The 22,767-nt window shown below is 43.4% G+C and overlaps 1 protein-coding gene across 3 annotated transcripts in view; it reads left to right on the top strand.

The window, feature by feature from the left end:
* Positions 1-1,897: 1,897 nt before the first annotated feature.
* The window catches only part of LOC133543133 (protocadherin-9), a 634,818-nt gene continuing 613,948 nt past the window's right edge, over positions 1,898-22,767 (top strand). For all 3 annotated transcript variants that reach the window (XM_061887606.1, XM_061887605.1, XM_061887607.1), the window contains exons 1-2: positions 1,898-2,305; positions 6,645-9,724. In XM_061887606.1, coding sequence (XP_061743590.1) covers positions 6,689-9,724 — 3,036 coding nt within the window. In that variant the 5' untranslated portion in view covers positions 1,898-2,305; positions 6,645-6,688. The remainder of the gene's footprint in view (positions 2,306-6,644; positions 9,725-22,767) is intronic.

Raw genomic sequence — 22,767 nt, 5'->3', positions numbered from 1 at the left:
GCCGGAGGGCAAAGCTCTCAATTTACCGGTCGATCTACGTTCCCATCCTCACCTATGGTCATGAGCTTTGGGTCATGACCGAAAGGATAAGATCACGGGTACAAGCGGCTGAAATTAGTTTCCCCCTTAGAGATAGGGTGAGAAGCTCTGCCATCCGGGAGGAACTCAAAGTAAAGCCGCTGCTCCTTCACATCGAGAGGAGCCAGATGAGGTGGTTCAGGCATCTGGTCAGGATGCCACCCGAACGCCTCCCTAGGGAGGTGTTTAGGGCACGTCCGACCGGTAGGAGGCCACGGGGAAGACCCAGGACACGTTGGGAAGACTATGTCTCCCGGCTGGCCTGGGAACGCCTCGGGATCCCCCGGGAAGAGCTAGACGAAGTGGCTGGGGAGAGGGAAGTCTGGGCTTCCCTGCTTAGGCTGCTGCCCCCGCGACCCGACCTCGGATAAGCGGAATAAGATGGATGGATGGAAGATGGATGGATGATATATAAACTATCAGACTGCGTGGTGGCTAGTAGTGGCTTTCAGTAGGCGTTTAAATTTTCATATTAAGGTGCGGGCCGCAAAATAGCGTCTCGCGGGCCGCATGTTTGAGACCCTTAATAATAATAATGATAATAATGTAATAATGCAGACAATGTGCAAACTAGCTAAAAGCCAATAATAATAATAATAATAATAAATTGTTGGTGCGGCATAGCTCGGTTGGTACAGTGGCCGTGCCAGCAACTTGAGGGTTGCAGGTTCGATTCCCGCTTGTCTCGCGGGGCGCGTGTTTGAGACCCTTAATGATAATAATGATAATAATGTAATAATAAAGACAGAGTGCAAACTAGATAAAAGCCAATAATAATAATAATAATAATAAATTATTGGGGCGGCATAGCTCCGTTGGTAGAGTGGCCGTGCCAGCAACTTGAGGGTTGCAGGTTCGATTCCCGCTTGTGCCACCCTAGTTACTGCCGCTGTGTCCTTGGGCAAGACACTTTACCCACCTGCTCCCAGTGCCACCCACACTGGCTTAAATGTAACTTAGATATTGGGTGTCACTATGTTAAATGGGTTGTACCTTTTCTACCTTCAAGGTACTCAAAGCGCTTTGACACTAGTTCCACATTCACCCATTCACACACTGATGGAGGGAGCTGCCATGCAAGGCGCCAACCAGCACCCATCAGGAGCAAGGGTGAAGTGTCTTGCTCAGGACACAACGGACGTGACGAGGTTGGTACTAGGTGGGATTTGAACCAGGGACCCTCGGGTTGCGCACGGCCACTCTTCCACTGCGCCACGCCGTGCCCTGTAAAGCGCTTTGAGTCACTTGAGAAAAGAGCTATATAAATATAATTCACTTCACTTCACTTCATATTAAGGTGCGGGCCGCAAAATAGCGTCTCGCGGGCCGCGTGTTTGAGACCCTTAATAAAAATAACGATAATAATGTAATAATACAGACAAAGTACAAACTAGATAAAAGCCAATAATAATAATAATAAATCTGCCAGGTTGTCAGGTGACGTAGTTGTGGTGAAACATCACTAATTAGTGGTGGGCGCCAGCATCATGAGCCCCGCAACCCCACTCCCTTCCCCAACCTTTTGGAGGGGCTGGCGGCGGCGAACGTCTCCGCAGCCTGCAGCATCACCACGCAGCATCCCGCCGGCGGACAGCCCTCGGGGGTGGGGGTGGAGGTGGTGGAGGGGTGGTGACGTCGCCGCGGGGCCAATCGCCTTCCCGCTCGGCCTGCCGACGCGGATGCAAAACGACCCGGCTTGACCAATGGCAAGGTGGAGGGGGCGTGGGTGTACTCCATCCATCCCCCCCTCCCTCCTCCTGTGGCTCGGCGAGAGAGAGAGAGAGAGAGATCCGGCAAAGAGAGTCGGGCTCCGGCAGCGAGAGCGCGCAAATACGAGCGGCGCGTAAAGGTTGCGCATTGCTGCTGACATTGAACGGGTGACTTGTGTTTTCTTTCTTCTTCCTTCTTCATGCATCGCAGCGCCCAGAAGGATTTAATCTGACCATTTTTTGCATCTTTTTTTTTTTTTTTTTTTTTGGGAGGATCTTTTTCGCCTTTTGCTGGTGGGCTGCGTGCCAGCTTGTTGGCGGATGGTGCGCCGTGCGGACTTCATGCGTGAGCGGACGCCTCGTCTCGCCGTCACCTCACCGGCGCTTCCACGCTAACAGGTAGCCCGGCTGCCTTCTCATCCATTCCGGGGAGGAGGAGGGGGGGCACGTCGGAGTGGAAGGACGCCCGCAAAAGGGCTGCAAGGAGGATGAGACGCTGATCACCGCAACTGCTGCAGGTCACTCATTTATTTATTTAATTTTTTAAAAAAAACCTTTGCATTAAGTTACATTTTAAGATGCAGAATGTTCCTCCAAAATGATTGTTTCCCCATCACATAATTGCAAAATGCATGAAATGACTACCATTAGAGGGTAATGACTGATAAAGAAAGGTGCGTTTTTTTCATAGGAAAGTACAATATTGGTCTAGAAGGGGCCAAAAGTACACATTTATAGTACCAAGAAGGTGATGTGAAGTACCTGCTGCATTCAAAATGTGATTTGCTCGTAGACAATACCTATAAATGGTACTATTGTACCAGGGAGTATTACACCATATTTGATTATCGGCATCATTGCAAGGCTATTAACTTAAATACATCATTTTTAGAGCTAATTTTATCATTCAAAAATGCACTTTTTGTAGTGTATTTGCCTTTTTTCCATCCTAAATTACGATGGATTGCACACATAGTTAAGGAATACAAATGGACCTGGACTGAAGGGTACAGAAATATCCCCCCAGGGACAGGCATTGTACCACCTTGAACTACAAGCTACTACGGAGTGTTCACGAGTGCAGAATGATCTTCCAAAATGATTGTTTTCCCCCAACATAATTGCCAAATAACAGCAATGCATGAAATGACTACCATGAGAGGGTAATGACTGATAAAGAACAGTGTGTTTTTTCATAGGAAAGTGCAATATCGGCCTAGAAGGGGCCAAAAGTACACATTTATAGTACCAAAAAGGTGATGTGAAGTACCTGCTGCATTCAAAATGTGCTTCGCTCGTAGACAATACCTATAAATGGTACTATTGTACCAGGGAGTATTACACCATATTTGATTATCGGCATCATTTCAAGGCTATTAACTTAAATACATAATTTTTAGAGCTAATTTTATCATTCAAAAATGCACTTTTTGTAATGTATTTGGCTTTTTTTCATCCTAAATAACGATGGATTGCACACATAGTTAAGGAACACAAATGGACCTGGACTGAAGGGTACAGAAGTATCCCCCCCAGGGACAGGCATTGTACCACCTTGAACTACAAGCTACTACGGAGTGTTCACGAGTGCAGAATGATCTTCCAAAATGATTTTTTCTCCCCACATAATTGCCAAATAACAGCAATGCATGAAATGACTACCATGAGAGGGTAATGACTGATAAAGAAAGGTGCGTTTTTTTCATAGGAAAGTACAATATTGGTGTAGAAGGGGGCAAAAGTACACATTTATAGTACCAAGAAGGTGATGAAAAGTATCTGCTGCATTCAAAATGTGCCTCGCTCGTAGACAATACCTATAAATGGTAGTATTTTACCAGGGAGTATTACACCATATTTGATTATCGGCATCATTTCAAGGCTATTAACTTAAATACATCATTTTTAGAGCTAATTTTACTCTTTAAAAATGCACTTTTTGTCGTGAATTTGGCTTTCTTCCATCCTAAATTACGATGGATTGCACACATAGTTAAGGAACACAAATGGACCTGGACTGAAGGGTAGAGAAATATCCCCCCCAGGGACAGGCATTGTACCACCTTTAACTACAAGCTACTACGGAGTGTTCACGAGTGCAGAATGATCTTCCAAAATGATTTTTTCCCCCCACATAATCGCCAAATAACAGCAATGCATGAAATGACTACCATGAGAGGGTAATGACTAATAAAGAACAATGTGTTTTTTCTTAGGAAAGTACAATATCTGTCTGGAAGGGGCCAAAAGTACACATTTATAGTACCAAGAAGGTGATGTGAAGTACCTGCTGTATTGAAAAGGTGCTTCGCTCGTAGACAATACCTATAAATGGTACTATTGTACCAGGGAGCATTACACCATATTTGATTATCGGCATCATTTCAAGGATATTAACTTAAATACATCATTTTCAGTGCTAATTTTACTCTTTAAAAATGCACTTTTTGTCGTGTATTTGCCTTTTTTCCATCCTGAATTACGATGGATTGCACACATAGTTAAGGAACACAAATGGACCTGGACCGAAGGGTACAGAAATATCCCCCCCAGGGACAGGCATTGTACCACCTTTAACTACACGCTACTAAGGAGAGGGTTCACGAGTGCAGAATGATCTTCCAAAATGATTGTTTCCCCATCACATAATTGCAAAATGCATGAAATGACTACCATGAGAGGGTAATGACTGATAAAGAAAGGTGCGTTTTTTTCATAGGAAAGTACAATATTGGTCTAGAAGGGGCCAAAAGTACACATTTATAGTACCAAGAAGGTGATGTGAAGTACCTGCTGCATTCAAAATGTGCTTCGCTCGTAGACAATACCTATAAATGGAACTATTGTACCAGGGAGCATTACTTCATATTTGATTATCGGCATCATTTCAAGGATATTAACTTAAATACATCATTTTCAGTGCTAATTTTACTCTTTAAAAATGCACTTTTTGTCGTGTATTTGCCTTTTTTCCATCCTGAATTACGATGGATTGCACACATAGTTAAGGAACACAAATGGACCTGGACCGAAGGGTACAGAAATATCCCCCCCAGGGACAGGCATTGTACCACCTTGAACTACACGCTACTAAGGAGAGGGTTCACGAGTGCAGAATGATCTTCCAAAATGATTGTTTCCCCATCACATAATTGCAAAATGCATGAAATGACTACCATGAGAGGGTAATGACTGATAAAGAAAGGTGCGTTTTTTTCATAGGAAAGTACCATATTGGTCTAGAAGGGGCTAAAAGTACACATTTATAGTACCAAGAAGGTGATGTGAAGTACCTGCTGCATTCAAAATGTGCTTCGCTTGTAAACAATACCTATAAATGGTACTATTGTACCAGGGAGTGGTAATATTAGTACACATAATTTGATTATCGGCATCATTTCAAGGCTAATAACTTAAATACATCATTTTTAGAGCTAATTTTACTCTTTAAAAATCTATTTGGCTTTTTTCCATCCTAAATAACGATGGATTGCACACATAGTTAAGGAACACAAATGGACCTGGACTGAAGGGTACAGAAATATCCCCCCAGGGACAGGCATTGTACCACCTTGAACTACACGCTACTATGGAGAGGGTTCATAAGTGCTGAATGCTCTTCCAAAATTATTGTTTCCCCCCACATAATTGCCAAATAACAGCAATGGATGAAATGACTACCATGAGAGGGTAAAGACTAATAAAGATCAGTGGGTTTTTTTCATAGGAAAGTACAATATCGGCCTAGAAGGGGCCAAAAGTACACATTTATAGTACCAAGAAGGTGATGTGAAGTACCTGCTGTATTGAAAATGTGCTTCGCTCGTAGACAATACCTATAAATGGTACTATTGTACCAGGGAGTATTACACCATATTTGATTATCGGCATCATTTCAAGGCTAATAATTTAAATACATCATTTTTAGTGCTAATTTTATTCTTTAAAAATGCACTTTTTGTCATGTATTTGTCTTTTTTCCATCCTAAATTACAATGGATTGCACATATAGTTAAGGAACACAAATGGACCTGGACTGAAGGGTACAGAAATATCCCCCCCAGGGACAGGCATTGTACCACCTTGAACTACACGCTACTAAGGAGAGGGTTCATGAGTGCAGAATGATCTTCCAAAATGATTGTTTTCCACCAACATAATTGCCAAATAACAGCAATGCATGAAATGACTACCATGAGAGGGTAATGACTAATAAAGAAAGGTGCGTTTTTTCATAGGAAAGTACAATATTGGTCTAGAAGGGGGCAAAAGTACACATTTATAGTACCAAGAAGGTGATGTGAAGTACCTGCTGCATTCAAAATGTGCTTCGCTCGTAGACAATACCTATAAATGGTACTATTGTACCAGGGAATACTAATAGTAATACATCATATCTGATTATCGGCATTATCTCAAGTCTAATAACGTTTATAGTGTCATTTTTATCCTTCAAAAATGCACTTTTTGTTGTGTATTTGGCTTTTTTTCCTCCTGAATTACGATGGATTGCATAAAAGGCTAAGGAACAAAAATGAACCTTGACTGAAGAGTACATAATTATCCACCCTGGCCCCCCGAACGGACAGGCATTGTACCCCTCTAAGTACATGCTACACGTCAACTCAAATTGAGAGTAGAGTTCATTTTTGCAAACTTCAGCCAAACACAATTTAGATGTACAGATAGGTAGATCCATTGTCAAAATAAACAATGGATTTAAGGGTGCTCCCCAAAAAACATATTGCATGAGTCCAAAACATTTTTGGGGTTCTACACACAATAATGTAAAATACAATATTGTTTTGATTTCATAAGTTGCTGGACTAAAAGGGATGCTCTCTATCCTTTTTTTAGGTTTGGAAGATTCCTTAGAAAACATTTGATTCCCGTCCTCCGTCATGGATCTAAAAGACTATTACCTGTTGGGTGCTCTACTCGCCTGTATCTGGCTCGACCCATCAATCGCCCAAGAACTAATCTACCCCATCCGGGAGGAGCTGCAGGAGAATGTGCTCATCGGGAATATACCCAGGGACCTTAACATTTCTCACACCAACGCTGCCACCGGAGCAAGTGCTAATCTGGTGTACCGACTCGTCTCCAAGGCGGGAGATAACCCCCTGGTCCGCGTCCTGAGCAGCACAGGTGAGATTTTCACCACCTCCAACCGAATAGACCGGGAGAAGCTATGCCCCGGCCCCTCGTTTGAGGACAGCGAATGCTCCTTTGAGATCGAAGTGGTCATCCTGCCTAATGATTATTTCCGGCTGATTAAGATCAAAATAACCGTCAGAGACACAAACGACAACGCGCCGATGTTTCCGTCACCTGTGATCAACATCTCCATTCCGGAAAACACGCTCATCAACAGCCGCTTCGCTATTCCTTCGGCCACCGACCCGGACACCGGCCCCAATAGTGTCCACAAATATGAGCTGATCAACGGGCAAAGTGCCTTCGGCCTGGACATAGTGGAAACGCCCGAGGGGGAGAAGTGGCCCCAGCTTATTGTGCAGCAGAATCTGGACAGAGAGCAGAAGGACACGTACGTGATGAAGGTCAAAGTGGAGGACGGCGGCAGCCCGCAGAAATCCAGCACCGCAATCCTACAAGTTTCCATAACGGACGTCAACGACAACCGGCCTGTGTTTAAGGAGAGTCAGGTGGAGGTGCATATCCCGGAGAATTCCCCCGTCGGCACATCTGTCGTGCAGCTTCAAGCCACGGACGCGGACGTAGGAGCCAACGCAGAGATTCGATATGTGTTTGGCACTCAGGTGTCACCTGCTACTAAGAGGCTGTTTGCACTCAATACCACATCTGGCCTAATCACGGTGCAGAGACCCTTAGACAGGGAAGAGACTGCAATACATAAGCTCTCTGTTGTGGCTAGCGACGGCAGCCCGAGCCCCGCCAGAGCCATTATTTCCATCAACGTGACCGATGTTAATGACAATCCCCCCAATATAGACCTGAGATACATTATCAGTCCCATTAACGGCACTGTTTTCCTCTCCGAGAAGGATCCCATTAATACCAAGATAGCCCTCATCACGGTGTCGGACAAAGACACCGACATCAACGGCAAGGTCAGTTGTTTCATCGAGAACAACGTGCCCTTCCACCTCAAAGCTGTGTATGACAACCAGTATCTGCTGGAGACATCTGCGCTGCTCGACTATGAAGGGACAAAGGAATACAACTTTAAGATTGTGGCTTCCGATTCCGGGAAACCCAGCTTGAACCAGACTGCTTTGGTGCGGGTGAGGCTGGAGGACGAGAACGACAACGAGCCTGTTTTCACTCAGCCCGTCATCGAGCTGGCCGTCATGGAGAACAACAAACGCGACTTGTTCCTCACCACCCTCAGCGCCACGGACGAGGACAGCGGCAAAAACGCGGAGATTGTTTATCAACTGGGGCCGAACGCGTCCTTCTTTGACCTCGACCGCAAAACGGGGGTTCTGACGGCGTCCCGGGTTTTCGACCGCGAGGACCAGGATCGCTTCCTGTTCACCGTCACGGCGAGGGACAACGGGACCCCGCCTCTGCAAAAGCAGGCGGAGGTCATCGTGACCGTGCTGGACGAAAACGACAACAACCCCAAGTTCACGCACAACCACTTTCAGTTCTTCGTCTCCGAGAATCTTCCCAAGTACAGCACCGTCGGGGTGATAACTGTGACGGATTCCGATGCCGGGGAAAACGCCGCAGTTTCCCTTTCCATTCCGAATGACAATGAAAACTTCATACTGGACGCGTTCTCTGGCGTGATAAAGTCCAACGTGTCCTTTGACAGGGAGCAACAGAGCTCCTACACGTTTGACGTCAGGGCTGTGGACAGCGGCAGACCCCCTTGCTCCTCAGCAGCTAAGGTGACTATCAATGTCATCGACGTGAACGACAACACTCCGGTCGTCATATACCCCCCCTCAAACACGTCTTTCAAACTGGTCCCTCTGTCCTCTATCCCCGGGTCTGTGGTCGCGGAGGTGTTCGCGGTGGACGGCGACACAGGAATGAACGCTGAACTCAAATACACGATCGTGAGTGGCAACAACAAAGGTCTGTTCAGGATCGACCCCGTCACAGGGAATATCACCCTGGAGGAGAAACCCGCAGTGAGCGACTTGGGTCTGCATAGATTGGTCGTCAACATCAGCGATTTAGGATATCCTAAGTCCCTTCATACTCTGGTGCTGGTCTTCCTCTACGTCAATGATACTGTGGGCAACTACACGCTCATCAATGACCTCATCCGACGTAGGATGGAGACGCCGATTGATCGGAACATGAGCGACAGCAGCGAGACCTACCAAAGCGGGGACTATCTAACAATAATGATCGCCTTTGTGACCGGCGCCCTGGTGGTGATTATCGTCATATTCGTTACCGTCCTGTTGCGCTGCCGTCACACCTCCAGGTTCAAAGCTGCACAGAGGAAAAAGCAGGGGACGGAGTGGATGTCGCCGAACACGGAGAACAAGCAGAACAAGAAGAAAAAGCGCAAGAAAAGGAAATCTCCCAAGAGCTCCCTGCTCAACTTTGTCACCATCGAGGGGAACAAACCTGACGACCCCGCCCACGAGCCCATCAACGGGAGCATCAGTCTGCCCACCGAATTGGAAGATCAGGGGATCGGACGCTTTGATTGGAATGCCACGCCTACCACCACCTTCAAACCCGGCAGCCCCGACCTGGCCCGACACTACAAATCCGCCTCGCCGCAGTCGGCTTTCCACCTCAAGGCCGACACGCCGGTTTCCGTCAAGAAGCACCACGTGATTCAGGAGCTCCCTCTGGATAACACGTTTGTCGGGGGCTGCGACACCCTTTCCAAGAGGTCCTCCACGAGCTCAGACCACTTCAGTGCCTCGGAGTGCAGCTCCCAAGGAGGGTTCAAGACCAAGGGGCCCATGCACACCAGACAGCAGGTAAAAGAGCACTTTTACTGGTCTATAAGTACTGCCTATAACTGCCCTGTTCCACAGTGCTAAAGTGCCAGTTCCGAGTCACACTTAAAGGCCTACTGAAACCCACCACTACCTACCACGCAGTCTGATAGTTTATACATCAATGATGAAATATTAACATCGCAACAGATGCCAATACGGCCTTTTTAGTTTACTAAATGACAATTTTAAATTTCCCGGGAGTTTCGTCTTGGAAACGTCGTGTAATGACGACGTGTACGCAGGACGTCACGCAGCTAAAAGTCGTCAGCTTTAACGGCATAATTACACAGTATTTTGGAGATCTGTGTTGCTGAATCTTTTGCAATTTGTTCAATTCATATTGGAGAAGTCACAGTAGAAAGTTGGAGTTGGGAAGCTTTAGCTTTAGCCTTTAGCCACACAAACACACGGTGATTCCTTGTTTAAAATTCCCGTAGCTCAAACTTCACTAAGGGTCAATTTTAAAGGGTAAAATCATTTAAAACAGTAAAATAGAAATCAAAGTGTATAAAAAACACAGAGGACAGAGGACCACACAACTCACGTAGTGTTAAAAGCCAAAGAATAAAAGTGGGTCTTAAGACAAGACTTAAAACACTCCACTGTGGAAGCAGTTTGAACATGGAAGGGCAGAGTGTTCCAGAGCTTAGGGCCGACCACAGAGAAGGCCCTGTCTCCCCTGGTCTTAAGTCTGGTCTTAGGCACCACGAGCTGGAACTGGCTCTCGGACCTCAATGTAAATTTGGACGAGGTCCGAGATATATTGAGGTGCCAGTCCGGGTAAAGATTTAAAAACAAACAGCAATGTTTTAAAATCAATTCTAAAATGAACAGGGAGCCAGTGCAAACACTGAAGAATTGGGGTTATATGCTGGCGTTTCCTGGATCCTGTTAAAAGTCCTGCTGCCGCGTTCTGGACTAACTGCAACCGGGAGAGAGCTTTTTGGCCGATGCCAGCATAAAGTGCATTGCAGTAGTCCGGGCCACTTGAAATAAAAGCATGCACCACTTGTTCAAAAAGGTTAAAAGATAAAAACGGTTTAACCTTTGCTAAAAGACGAAGGTGATAAAAAAACGATTTTAAAACGCCATTGACTTGTTTGTCTAGTTTAAAATCGCCAAGCAGACATGAATCCCGACCGAATGTCAACCAGCAGGTTTCGGTGAGAAAATTGCGGTTGAAAAGTCGCCACTTAACGGATATCAGCTGAGCTTGTGTCGTCCGTAAAGCTGCCGTCGACACCCGTGAGACGTGGCATCAAGACACCCGTGGACAAACCCCTCCGACTATCAGGTACTATTAACACTAGCAACACCATAGAAAGATAAGGGATTTCCCAGAATTCGCCTAGTAAATGTGTTTAAAAACATCGGAATACGTCCCAATGTGTCCTAGTCCTTCGTTATAAATATCCTCAAACACGAATCTTTCATCCTCACTCAAATTAATGGGGAAATTGTCGTTTTCTCGGTCCGAATAACTGTTTTTGTTGGAGGCTCCCATTAAAACCAATGTGAATATGTGAGGAGACATCAACATGTGACGTCATCGTCTGCGACTTCCGGTAAAGGCAGAGCTTTTTCAGGAAGTACCGGAAGTGGCGAACTTTATCGTCAGCAAAAATATGGCATGTATGACATATAGAATGGATCTGCTATCCCCGTTTGAATAAGAAAATCTCATTTCAGTAGGCCTTTAAGTTACCGATGCAACAAAACAGTCAAGGAAGCACACCTAATTACTCTCATTTAACGTGGAGGGAGAACACTTGCTATGTATTTGGTTATGAACTCCACCGGCACCTGCATCATCCGGGGGGTACAATCAAAGACTGATGTCAGGGACGTGGAAGTATATTACCATGACGAGTGCGAGCGGCTGCCTTATTTTGTGCTTTCAGCTCTGGTTTTTCTCCCGCACTACCCCCCCCAAAAAAAAAAAAATGTACATTGTCAACAACTGTGACTCACTGTTCTCTGTGAAAGAAACATTTTTTTCTGGCCTATCTACTCCAACCAGGTACACATTTAAAAAAAAAAAACGTTTTCGCCCCTTGTAAAACTCTTGAGTGCGTTCACGTTTCCTGTTTTTGTTACGCCGCAGCACCCCCCCCCTTCGCAGTCGATTGGAATCCCTCCTCTCAAAGCACACTAACAAACTGAGCGAGGCTCGTCTGGGATTGATACGCATCCAATTCAGAGAGGATTAGCCAATAATGAGCCTGGAATTTCGTCGTTTTCTCGGTCCGAATAACTGTTTTTGTAGGAGGCTCCCATTAAAATCAATGTGAATATGCGAGGAGACATCAAACATGTGACGTCATCGTCTGCGACTTCCGGTAAAGGCGAGGCTTTTTCAGGAAGTACCGGAACTTTATTGTCGATTTTCTCTACTGAATCCTTTCAGCAAAAATATGGCAAGTATGACACATAGAACGGACCTGCTATCCCCGTTTGAATAAGAAAATCTCATTTCAGTAGGCCTTTAAGTTACCGATGCAACAAAACAGTCAAGGAAGCACACCTAATTACTCTCATTTAACATGGAGGGAGAACACTTGCTATGTATTTGGTTATGAACTCCACCGGCACCTGCATCATCCGGGGGGTACAATCAAAGACTGATGTCGGGGACGTGGAAGTATATTACCATGATGAGTGCGAGCGGCTGCCTTATTTTCTGCTTTCAGCTCTGGTTTTTCTCCCGCCCCACACCCCCAAAAAAAAATAAAAAAAAAATGTACATTGTCAACAACTGTGACTCACTGTTCTCTGTGAAAGAAACATTTTTTTCTGGCCTATCTACTCCAACCAGGTACACATTTAAAAAAAAAAAAAAACGTTTTCGCCCCTTGTAAAACTCTTGAGTGCATTCACGTTTCCTGTTTTTGTTACGCCGCAGCACCCCCCTTCGCAGTCGAATGGAATCCCTCCTCTCAAAGCACACTAACAAACTGAGCGAGGCTCGTCTGGGATTGATACGCATCCAATTCAGAGAGGATTAGCCAATAATGAGCCTGGAATTTCGACGTAATCCACGCTGATTTTTACCCCGTCTAATCAGAGCCCTTTTATTAATTTCCCCGCTAATAACGCACCTCTGCACTGATCTGCCGGAACACACGTGGACGAATGCAGGAGGGGGAGAGCGAGAGAGCTGTCGGTTGGGTCAGTCCGGGCTGCCGGTGGTACTGGAGCTGTAGGTGGCAGTGTTGGGCCGTAAGCTGGCGGCGCTCGGCTCGGCGACAGCCTGCGGTGGCCGGTGCACGCCGGCAGAAGGGAAGGAGCGGAATCTTAGCGGGGAACGCTCCTGTGTGACCGTGCTGAGGTTGCACGGGGGGAGATTGATAGAGATGAGAGTGATAAGGTCCGTCCGGGAGGGGTTGGCAGAATCACCCGCGGAGGGGGCGCGGGAAAGGGGGGTTGGGGGGGGACTCCTCCGGGTCGCCGCATCCGGGGTCCTCCTTTAAAGCCTTTTTTTTTTTTGTGTGTGCGAGCCGCAGCAGTCAAAAGAGGCATTCAGTTTGCCCGACACCAGTTTGGGTGGGGGGGGTTAAGGCGAGAGGAGGCGGGGGGGCTGGTGGTGTTGGGTGGTGTTGAGGGGGGGGGGGGGGGCGAGACAAGGTGATGACATGGGTGGCTGTGAAGGTGACAAGCGGGCTAGCGCATGAGATATGACACTCTGCAGTAAGCACATCTTCATTGATTCTCTCAGTCACCGTGCGCTTTACCCAGGATTTATCCAGGTCGATAATTCTGACGGATGATCAAAAGGAGCACAAACACGGCGTGTGTGTGTTTTTTTTTTTTTTTTTTCTTTCATATCGGGCTATTTATAGGACAAATAATGCACTACGCAGACACTTAAGTGCACACGTTTTCCAATAACTGACGTGATGGATGATGTTTGCGTTCATGCTTATGTATGTATGGCTTGAAAGGAAGACTGATCCTTTTTTTGGGGTTGGAATTTTGCCCGTCATCCACCAAGAGACTCCAACACACGTGTCTTTTGGCCTTGCCTGTGCATTCTAAATAGTGAAAAACTGCTAGCGTGAGGAAGTTTATTGAAGATTACACCTATGTCCTGTAAAAATTCTCCAAAAACAACTCACAATTGTTTATATACAAACCCCTTTTCCATATGAGTTGGGATATTGTGTAAATATAAACGGAATACAATGATTTGCAAATCCTTTTCAACTCATATTCAGTTGAATTTATTACAAAGACAACATATTTGATATTCAAACTCACAAACTTTATTTTTTTTTGCAAATAATAAGTAACTTAGAATTTCATGGCTGCAACACCTGACAAAGTAGTTGGGAAAGGGCATGTTCACCACTGTGTTACATCACCTTTTCTTTTAACAACACTGAATAAACGTTTGGGAACTGAGGAAACTAATTGTTGAAGCTTTGAAAGTGGATTTCTTTCCCATTCTTGTTTTATGTAGAGCTTCAGTCGTTCAACAGTCCGGGGTCTCCGCTGTCGTATTTTACGCTTCATAATGCGCCACACATTTTCCATGGGAAACGGGTCTGGACTGCAGGCGGGCCAGGGAAGTACCCGCACTCTTTTTTTACGAAGCCACGCTGTTGTAACACCTGCTGAATGTGGCTCGGCATTGTCTTGCTGAAATAAGCAGGGGCGTGCATGAAAAAGACGCCGCTTAGATGGCAGCATATGTTGTTCCAAAACCTGTATGTACATTCCAGCATTAATGGTGCCTTCACAGATGTGTAAGTTACCCATGCCTTGGGCACTAATGCACCCCCATACCATCACAGATGCTGGCTTTTCAACTTTGCGTCGATAACAGTCTGGATGGTTCGCTTCCCCTTTGGTCGGGATTACACGATGTCGAATATTTCCCAAAACAATTTGAAATGTGGACTCGTCAGACAACAGAACACTGTTCCACTTTGCATCAGTCCATCTTAGATGATCTCGGGCCCAAAGAAGCTGGCTGCGTTTCTGGATGTTGTTGATAAATGGCTTTCGCTTTGCATAGTAGAGCTTTAACTTGCACTTACAGATGTAGCAACCAACTGTATTTAGTGACAGTGGTTGTCTGAAGTGTTCCTGAGCCCATGTGGTGATATCCTTTAGAGATTGATGTCGGTTTTTTGACACAGTGCCGTCTGAGGGATCGAAGGTCACCGTCATTCAATGTTGGTTTCCGGCCATGCCGCTTACGTGGAGTGATTTCTCCAGATTCTCTGAACCTTTTGATGATGGAGCGTAGATGTTGAAATCCCTATTTTTTTTCGCAATTGCACTTTGAGAAACGTTGTTCTTAAACTGATTGACTATTTGCACACGCAGTTGTGGACAAAGGGGTGTACCTCGCCCCATCCTTTCTTGTGAACGACTGAGCATTTTTTTGGGAAGCTGCTTTTATGCCCAATCATGGCACCCACCTGTTCCCAATTAGCCTGCACACCTGTGGGATGTTCCAAATAAGTGTTTGATGTACATTCCTCAACTTTATCAGTATTTATTGCCACCTTTCCCAACTTCTTTGTCACGTGTTGCTGGCATCAAATTCTAAAGTTAATGATTATTTGCAAAAGAAAAATGTTTATCAGTTTGAACATCAAATATGTTGTCTTTGTAGCATATTCAACTGAATATGGCTTGAAAATTATTTGCTAATTATTGTATTCTGTTTATATTTACATCTAACACAATTTCCCAACTCATATGGAAACGGGGTTTGTCCATTCATACGACATTCTGTCAGCATTGGAACATTCACATTCAATTCCTTCAGTTAATTTATATACTACCGCATTTTCTCCAAATTAACAAAGGCACTTCCACAATTAGAAAGCCGGTCCGTAAAAATACTGCATGCATTAAACCGGACTCCTGGTTTAATGGACACAATCAAAATTAACAAATAAAGTCAACTTGTTTTTTATTTTTTTAGTTAGAACTTTGGCACAATAACGATCAAGAACCTTATCTTTTTGAGGTCGAATATACCGAGGATGAGCTCGAGCTAAACAACAACAACCCAGACAATGGGATTTCGTCTGCTTATGAAACAAGGTTTTATATACCCTCTGTAAGCATGTAGTATCAGGCACATTCAGGATAAATACTTACACTATTGTTCAAGTCGCAGGGTGCTAGTTAGCAACGACAACAATGTCGTAATAGCTTGTTTAATATCCAGGTAAAATGGAGCGTAGTTGGTGGTTTTTAAATGTCCTTTAAAGGGTTTTACAGGCAGGATAGTAGTATTGGAACCCTCCCATATTCTGGTTCTGAATCAGATTGTCTAAATATTAACAGCTGACTAGAATTGAACATCCATCCATCCATTTTCTACCGCTTATTCCCTTTCGGGGTCGCGGGGGGCGCTGGCGCCTATCTCAGCTACATCATTAACAATTTAATTTTTTATAAAACCGATAGCAATTCCTAAGAATTCCATTGTCTGGGTGCCCCCCGCCCCTTCCATCGTTTTTTGTCCTCCTTGGCTGCCTTTACGCGGATCGAAACTGAAAGTTAACATTCTTCTCCGTCCTGGTACCTTTTTTTTCCCGAAACCCAAAGGAAGATAGTAAAACGTTCATAGTGAGAACTCATCCACAGTTCACTATCTTTAAAAGGCGGGTAAAATATTCCTGGAACAGTACTGCATTGTTAGCCGCCTCTTACTAGCACTTTTTTTTTCTCGACTATGTAGAATGCGCATGCATGGTATGAAAACGTGTGTTCTTGTCAGGATTTTTGGAAGAGGAGCAACATTTTAATTTAGAAAAAAAATGTTTTTTTCGCCCCTGAAACGGAACCTGAAGTGGAGGCTGACCTCCTTGTGCCTCGCTCTCACAGAATTTTTTACCAATTTGATGTCATCCAGTCATCTCCAGCAGACTTCAAAAAGGCATCTCCTCGATATCACATGGAATAATTTATCATAAAAAAAAAAAAAGGCTGAAATGCTTGCATCTTGTCAAGACGGCTTGATGTCGTCCACTTTTGAAGCCTTCAATTATTTGTTGTTTTTCTGACTTCACTCAACCACTCGACATTTTCCCTTTTTTTTTTTTTTTTTTTTTACATTTATTTATTTATTTTTGTTATCTGCAGCTCCTCTGATTAGGAGGAAAAGTAATTTATTTTTCCTCCCCTTGTGCCGAGTACCAATCTTTGGAGGCTTGCCGACCGCCGTTTTTTTTTTTCCAGTTCCAACAATTCTTAGATAACTCACTGAGCTATTCAGATTGGAGGTTAAATGGCAGCCGTTGATTGTGGCAAAAATAATTTGACAGCTGAATCCATCAATAGAGGACTTTTTTTTGGGGAAAACCTTCTAGCCTCTTTGTGAATTCGCATTTTAGGGAGCCTGGTCCTCCTAGATTCTTCAAGTTCTAAGGCTTTCTGAATAATGAGAAGTGACTACAACTTAAAAAAAACAATTCAATTCATTCGACAGTTGTATCTCTTTGGTAGCCATGATCGAAACTGAAAGTTAACTTGATGCAAGCACACATAATTCCTTCTTCACTTTCTCTCCAGGCTGGTACTTTATGACAATTGTAATTGTGAGAATGTGAAAAACATCCCCACAATAAGATTACCCCCCCCCCCCCCCAAAAAAAAATCGATTTATTATTATTTTAAGTATGGTGCGGTCCACAGCCCACCATTTAGTGGTCAATTGTACGGAATATGTATTGTAATGTGCAATCTACTAATAAAAGTTTCAGTCAATCAAAATCAATCAATCGGTGCACAACTTTGAATAATAAAAAATTTTTTCAAAATTTCCAAAATTCCCGAGCTTCACTTCCCGAGGTAAATTCCCGGAAAATTTCCGGAAATTTACCGGAAAATTTCCACCCCTTTGCAATCGTTGTCGAAATATATCCCAAATTTCAAAAACTTCCCGAGCTTAACTTCCCGTGGTAAATTTTCGGAAAGTTTCCAGAAATTTACCGGAAAATTTCCACCTCCTTTGCAATCGTAGTAGAAATATATTCCAAATTTCTAAATTTTCCGAAAATTTCCCGAAAATTTCCTCTCCTTTGCAATGGTAGTAGAAATATATTCCATATTTCCAAACTTCCCCTAGCTTACCTTCCCGTGGTAAATTTACGGAAAGTTTTCGGAAAATTACCGGGAACTTTCCACCCCCTTTGCAATCATAGTAGAAATATATTCCAAATTTCCAAATTTCCTGAGCTTAACTTCCCGTGGTAAATTTCCGGAAAGTTTCCGGAAAGTTTCTGGAAATTTACCGGAAAATTTCTACCCCCTTTGCAATCGTAGTAGAAATATATCCCAAATTTCCAAACTTCTCGAGCTTAACTCTCCTTGGTAAATTTACCGGAAACTTTCCACCCCCTTTGCAATCGTAGTAGAATCCAGATTTCCAAATTTCCTGAGCTTAACTTCCTGTGGTAAAATTCTGGAAAGTTTCCGGAAATTTACCGAAAACTTTCTACCCCTTTTGAAATAGTAGTAGAAATATATTCCGAATTTCTAAATTTCCTGAGCTTAACTTCCTGTGGTAAATTTACGGAAAATTTGTGTGTGGTAAATTTCCGTAAAGTTTCCGGAAATTTACCGAAAACTTTCTACTCCCTTTGCAATCGTAGTAGAAATATATTCCAAATTTCCATAGCTTAACTTCCTGTGGTAAATTTCCGGAAAGTTGTTCTGTGGTAAATTTCTGGAAATTTACCGAAAACGTTCTACCCCCTTTGCAATCTTAGTAGAAATATATTCCTAATTTCCAAAATTCCGAGCTTAATTTCCCGTGGTAAATTCCTGGAAAATTTCCGGAAATTTACCGGAAACTTTTCACCCCTTTGCAATCGTAGTAGAAATACCTTCCAAATTTCCAAATTTTCCCGAGCTTGGTAAATTTCCACCCCTTTGCAATCGTAGTACGAATATATTTCCAAACTTCCCGAGCTTACCCTCCTGTGGTAAATTTCCGGAAAGTTTTTGGAAAATTACCGGAAACTTTCCACCCCATTTGCAATCGTAGTAGAAATATATTCCATATTTCTAAACTTCCCGAACTTACCTTCCTGTGGAAGATTTCCGGAAAATTTCCTCTCCTTTGCAATGGTAGTAGAAATATATTCCACATTTCCAAACTTCCCCTAGTTTACCTTCCCGTGGTAAATTTCTTGAAAGATTTTGGAAAATCACCGGAAACTTTCCACCCCCTTTGCAATCGTAGTAGAATCCAAATTTCCAAATTTCCTGAGCTTAACTTCCTGTGGAAAATTTCTGGAAAGTTTCCGGAAATTTACCGAAAACTTTCTACCCCCTTTGCAATCGTAGTAGAAATATATTCCAAATTTCCCTAGCTTAACTTCCTGTGGTAAATTTCCGGAAAATTTTTCGGACCTTTACCGGAAACTTTCCACCCCCTTTGCAATTGTAGTAGAAATATATTCCGATAAAAAAATAAAAATAAAAAATATATATATATATATATAAAGACAGAACAGTAAGATCATATGGACAGCCGTAAGAGTTTACATTTTGCTTTATATTAATTATTTTACTTACTTTTTTGTCTGGTTTTATATTTGTTTTGTATCATCCCAGGAGGTGTGTATTACTCTTTTTTATTGGGTTTGTAATTCATGAAGTTTTGCACTTTTTGTGTGTGTTTGTTTTTATTATATTTGGATGTATTTGTGTGGTTTGTATGCTTGTGAATCCCGGGCTATCCTTTAAGTAAGACTACGTATTATTTTGAAGGGGTGCAGGAAATATGAGAGTTTCTTCATCCTGTTCCTTCTCAAGCATAGGTGTGTGTAAATATGTGTTTACTTGCGCAAGTTTGATTGTCTGTTGAACAAAAATGCACATCAATGAAGGAGATGAATAAAAAGTAAAAACATGATTGAATGTCTGTTCCGAGTTTTAATCAAGGGGTCCTTGAACGCACCACAATTATGGGAGAAAACAATTAGCAGTATGGCCGTCAGCGAGGGAAACACACATCAATTAGCCTCACCGTTTTATAAGCCGCCGGGTTCAAAGCGTAGGAAAAATATTGTTTACAGTTTTTGATTGATTAGACAATTTATTTATTTTTTTGGGTTGGGTGGGGGTCTTTTTATTTGATTTTACTTTAATTGGCAGGTTTTTTTTGTTGTTGTTTTTTTAAATCACGATTTAAATGAAAGTGAATTAAAATGTTTTCATGATCATGTGACCCGTCCTAATAGTAGTATAAAAGTAGTACAAAAGTATTAAACCTTAACCCTAACCCACGACCCATCAAGAGCAAAGGTAAAGTTTCTTGCTCAAGGACACAACGGATGTGACTAGGTTGGTAGAAGCTGGGGATCGAACCAGGAACCCTCGGGTTGCTGGCACAGCCACACTGAACAGGTACCAGGAAACGCTGTAGATGGCGACATAGCACGAACAATAGCGCACCTAATCAGGTTCTTTGCTTGTGTTTGGAGAAAACAATGCGATGAGGTGGCGACTCGTTCCAGGGTGTAACCCCACCCCCTCCCCAAATGGGACAAGCAGTAGAAAATGGATGGATGGATGGAAGTTGCAGTATGGCCGTCAAGCGAGGAACAACACATCAATTATCCTCGCCGTTTGATAAGCCGCCGGGTTCAAAGCGTAGGAAAAATGATTGTTTACAGTTATTGAATGATTAGACAACATTTTCTTTTTCTTTTTGGGCGGGTCTTTTTATTTAATTTACTTTAAATGACAGATTTTTTTGTATGTTTGTTTTAAATTGACGGATTTAAATAAAAGTTAATTAAAATATTTTCATGATCATGTGACCCACCCTAATAGTAGTATAAAAGTAGTATAAACCTATAAAACCCTAACCCACGACCCATCAGCAGCAAAGGTAACATGTCTTGCTCAAGGACACAACGGACGTGACTTGGTTGGTAGAAGCTGGGTATCGAACCAGGAACCCTCAGGTTGCTGGCACGGCCACTCCCCCAACCACGCCACGCCATCCAGGTACCAGGAAACGGCGTAGATGGCGCCACAGCACGAACAATAACGCACCTATTCAGGTGCGATGAGGTGGCGACTTGTTCCAACCTGGTCACAGACGTGACTAGGTTGGGGGGATCGAACCAGGAACCCTCAAGTTGCTGGCACAGCGACTCCCCCAACAGTGCCACGCCATCCAGGTACCAGGAAACGCCATAGCACGAACTATAACGCACCTATTCAGGTGTAATGACGTGGTGACTCGTTCCAGGGTGTCCCCCCCAGCCCTTCCGCCCGAATGCAGCTGAAATAGGCTCCACCCCAAATGGGACAAGCAGTAGAAATGAATGGATGGATGGAAGTTGCAGTATGGCCGTCAAGCGAGGAAAAAGAAATCAACTATCCTCGCCGTTTTAATAAGCCGCCGGGTTCAAAGCGTAGGAAAAATTCATGTTTACAGTTTTTGAATGATTAGAGAACATGTTTTTTTTTTGTTTTTTTTGGGGTGGGGGTCTTTTTATTTAAGTTTACTTTAATAGACAGATTTTTTTGTTTGTTTGTTGTGAGTTGATGGATTTAAATGAAAGTTAATTAAAATATTTTCATGATCATGCGGCAGTCGTATAAAAGTGTCTACGCCGCCCTTTTAAGAAAAAGTAATTTGCATGAATAACAAGACATATTTTCCATTCAATCACAAAACAAAGCGCCGGGGTCTTTACCCCTCGCCCCCCCCCATTCCCCTCCCCTCGCCCCCCACCACCACCCCAAACGGGACAAGCAGTAGAAAATGGATGGATGGATGGAAGTTGCAGTATGGCCGTCAAGCGAGGAAAAACACATCAACTATCCTCGCCGTTTAATAAGCCACAGGGTTCAAAGCGTAGGAAAAATTAATGTTTACAGTTTTTGAATGATTAGACAACATTTTTTTTTTTTTTTTTTGGGGGGTGGGGATCTTTTTATTTAACCTTACTTTAATAGACAGATTATTTTGTTTGTTTGTTTTGAATTGATGGATTTAAATGAAAGTTACTTAAAATATTTCCATGATCATGTGACCGTCGTATAAAAGCGTCTACGCCGCCCTTTTTAGAAAAAGTAATTTGCATGAATAACAAGACATATTTTCCATTCAATCACAAAACAAAGCGCCGGGGTCTTTACCCCGCACCCCCCCTCCCCTCGCCCCCCACCACAAACGGGACAAGCAGTAGAAAATGGATGGATGGATGGAAGTTGCAGTATGGCCGTCAAGCGAGGAAAAACAAATCAACTATCCTCGCCGTTTAATAAGCCACAGGGTTCAAAGCGTAGGAAAAATTAATTTGAACAGTTTTTGAATGATTAGACAACATTTTTATTCAACTTTACTTTAATAGACATATTTTTTTGTTTGTTTGTTTTGAATTGACAGACTTAATTGAAAGTTAATTAAAATATTTCCATGATCATGTGACCGTCGTATAAAAGCGTCTACGCCGCCCTTTTTAGAAAAAGTAATTTGCATGAATAACAAGACATATTTTCCATTCAATCAAAAAACAAAGCGCCGGGGTCCTTACCCCGAACCCCCCCCCACTCCCCTCCCCTCGCCCCCCACCACAAACGGGACAAGCAGTAGAAAATGGATGGATGGATGGAATTTGCAGTATGGCCGTCAAGCGAGGAAAAACACATCAACTATCCTCGCCGTTTAATAAGCCGCCGGGTTCAAAGCGTAGGAAAAATGATTGTTTGCAGTTTTTGAATGATTAGACAACATTTTTATTCAACTTTACTTTAATAGACAGATTTTTTTGTTTGTTTGTTTTGAATTGACGGACTTAATTGAAAGTTAATTAAAATATTTTCATGATCATGTGACCGTCGTATAAAAGCGTCTACGCCGCCCTTTTTAGAAAAAGTAATTTGCATGAATAACAAGACATATTTTCCATTCAATCAAAAAACAAAGCGCCGGGGTCCTTACCCCTCGCCCCCCACCACCACCCCAAACGGGACAAGCAGTAGAAAATGGATGGATGGATGGATGGAAGTTGCAGTATGGCCGTCAAGCG

Source organism: Nerophis ophidion, linkage group LG25 (genome assembly GCF_033978795.1).
Source record: "Nerophis ophidion isolate RoL-2023_Sa linkage group LG25, RoL_Noph_v1.0, whole genome shotgun sequence".
Lineage (NCBI taxonomy): Eukaryota > Metazoa > Chordata > Actinopteri > Syngnathiformes > Syngnathidae > Nerophis > Nerophis ophidion.
This window is presented reverse-complemented; position numbering and strand designations above follow the sequence as displayed.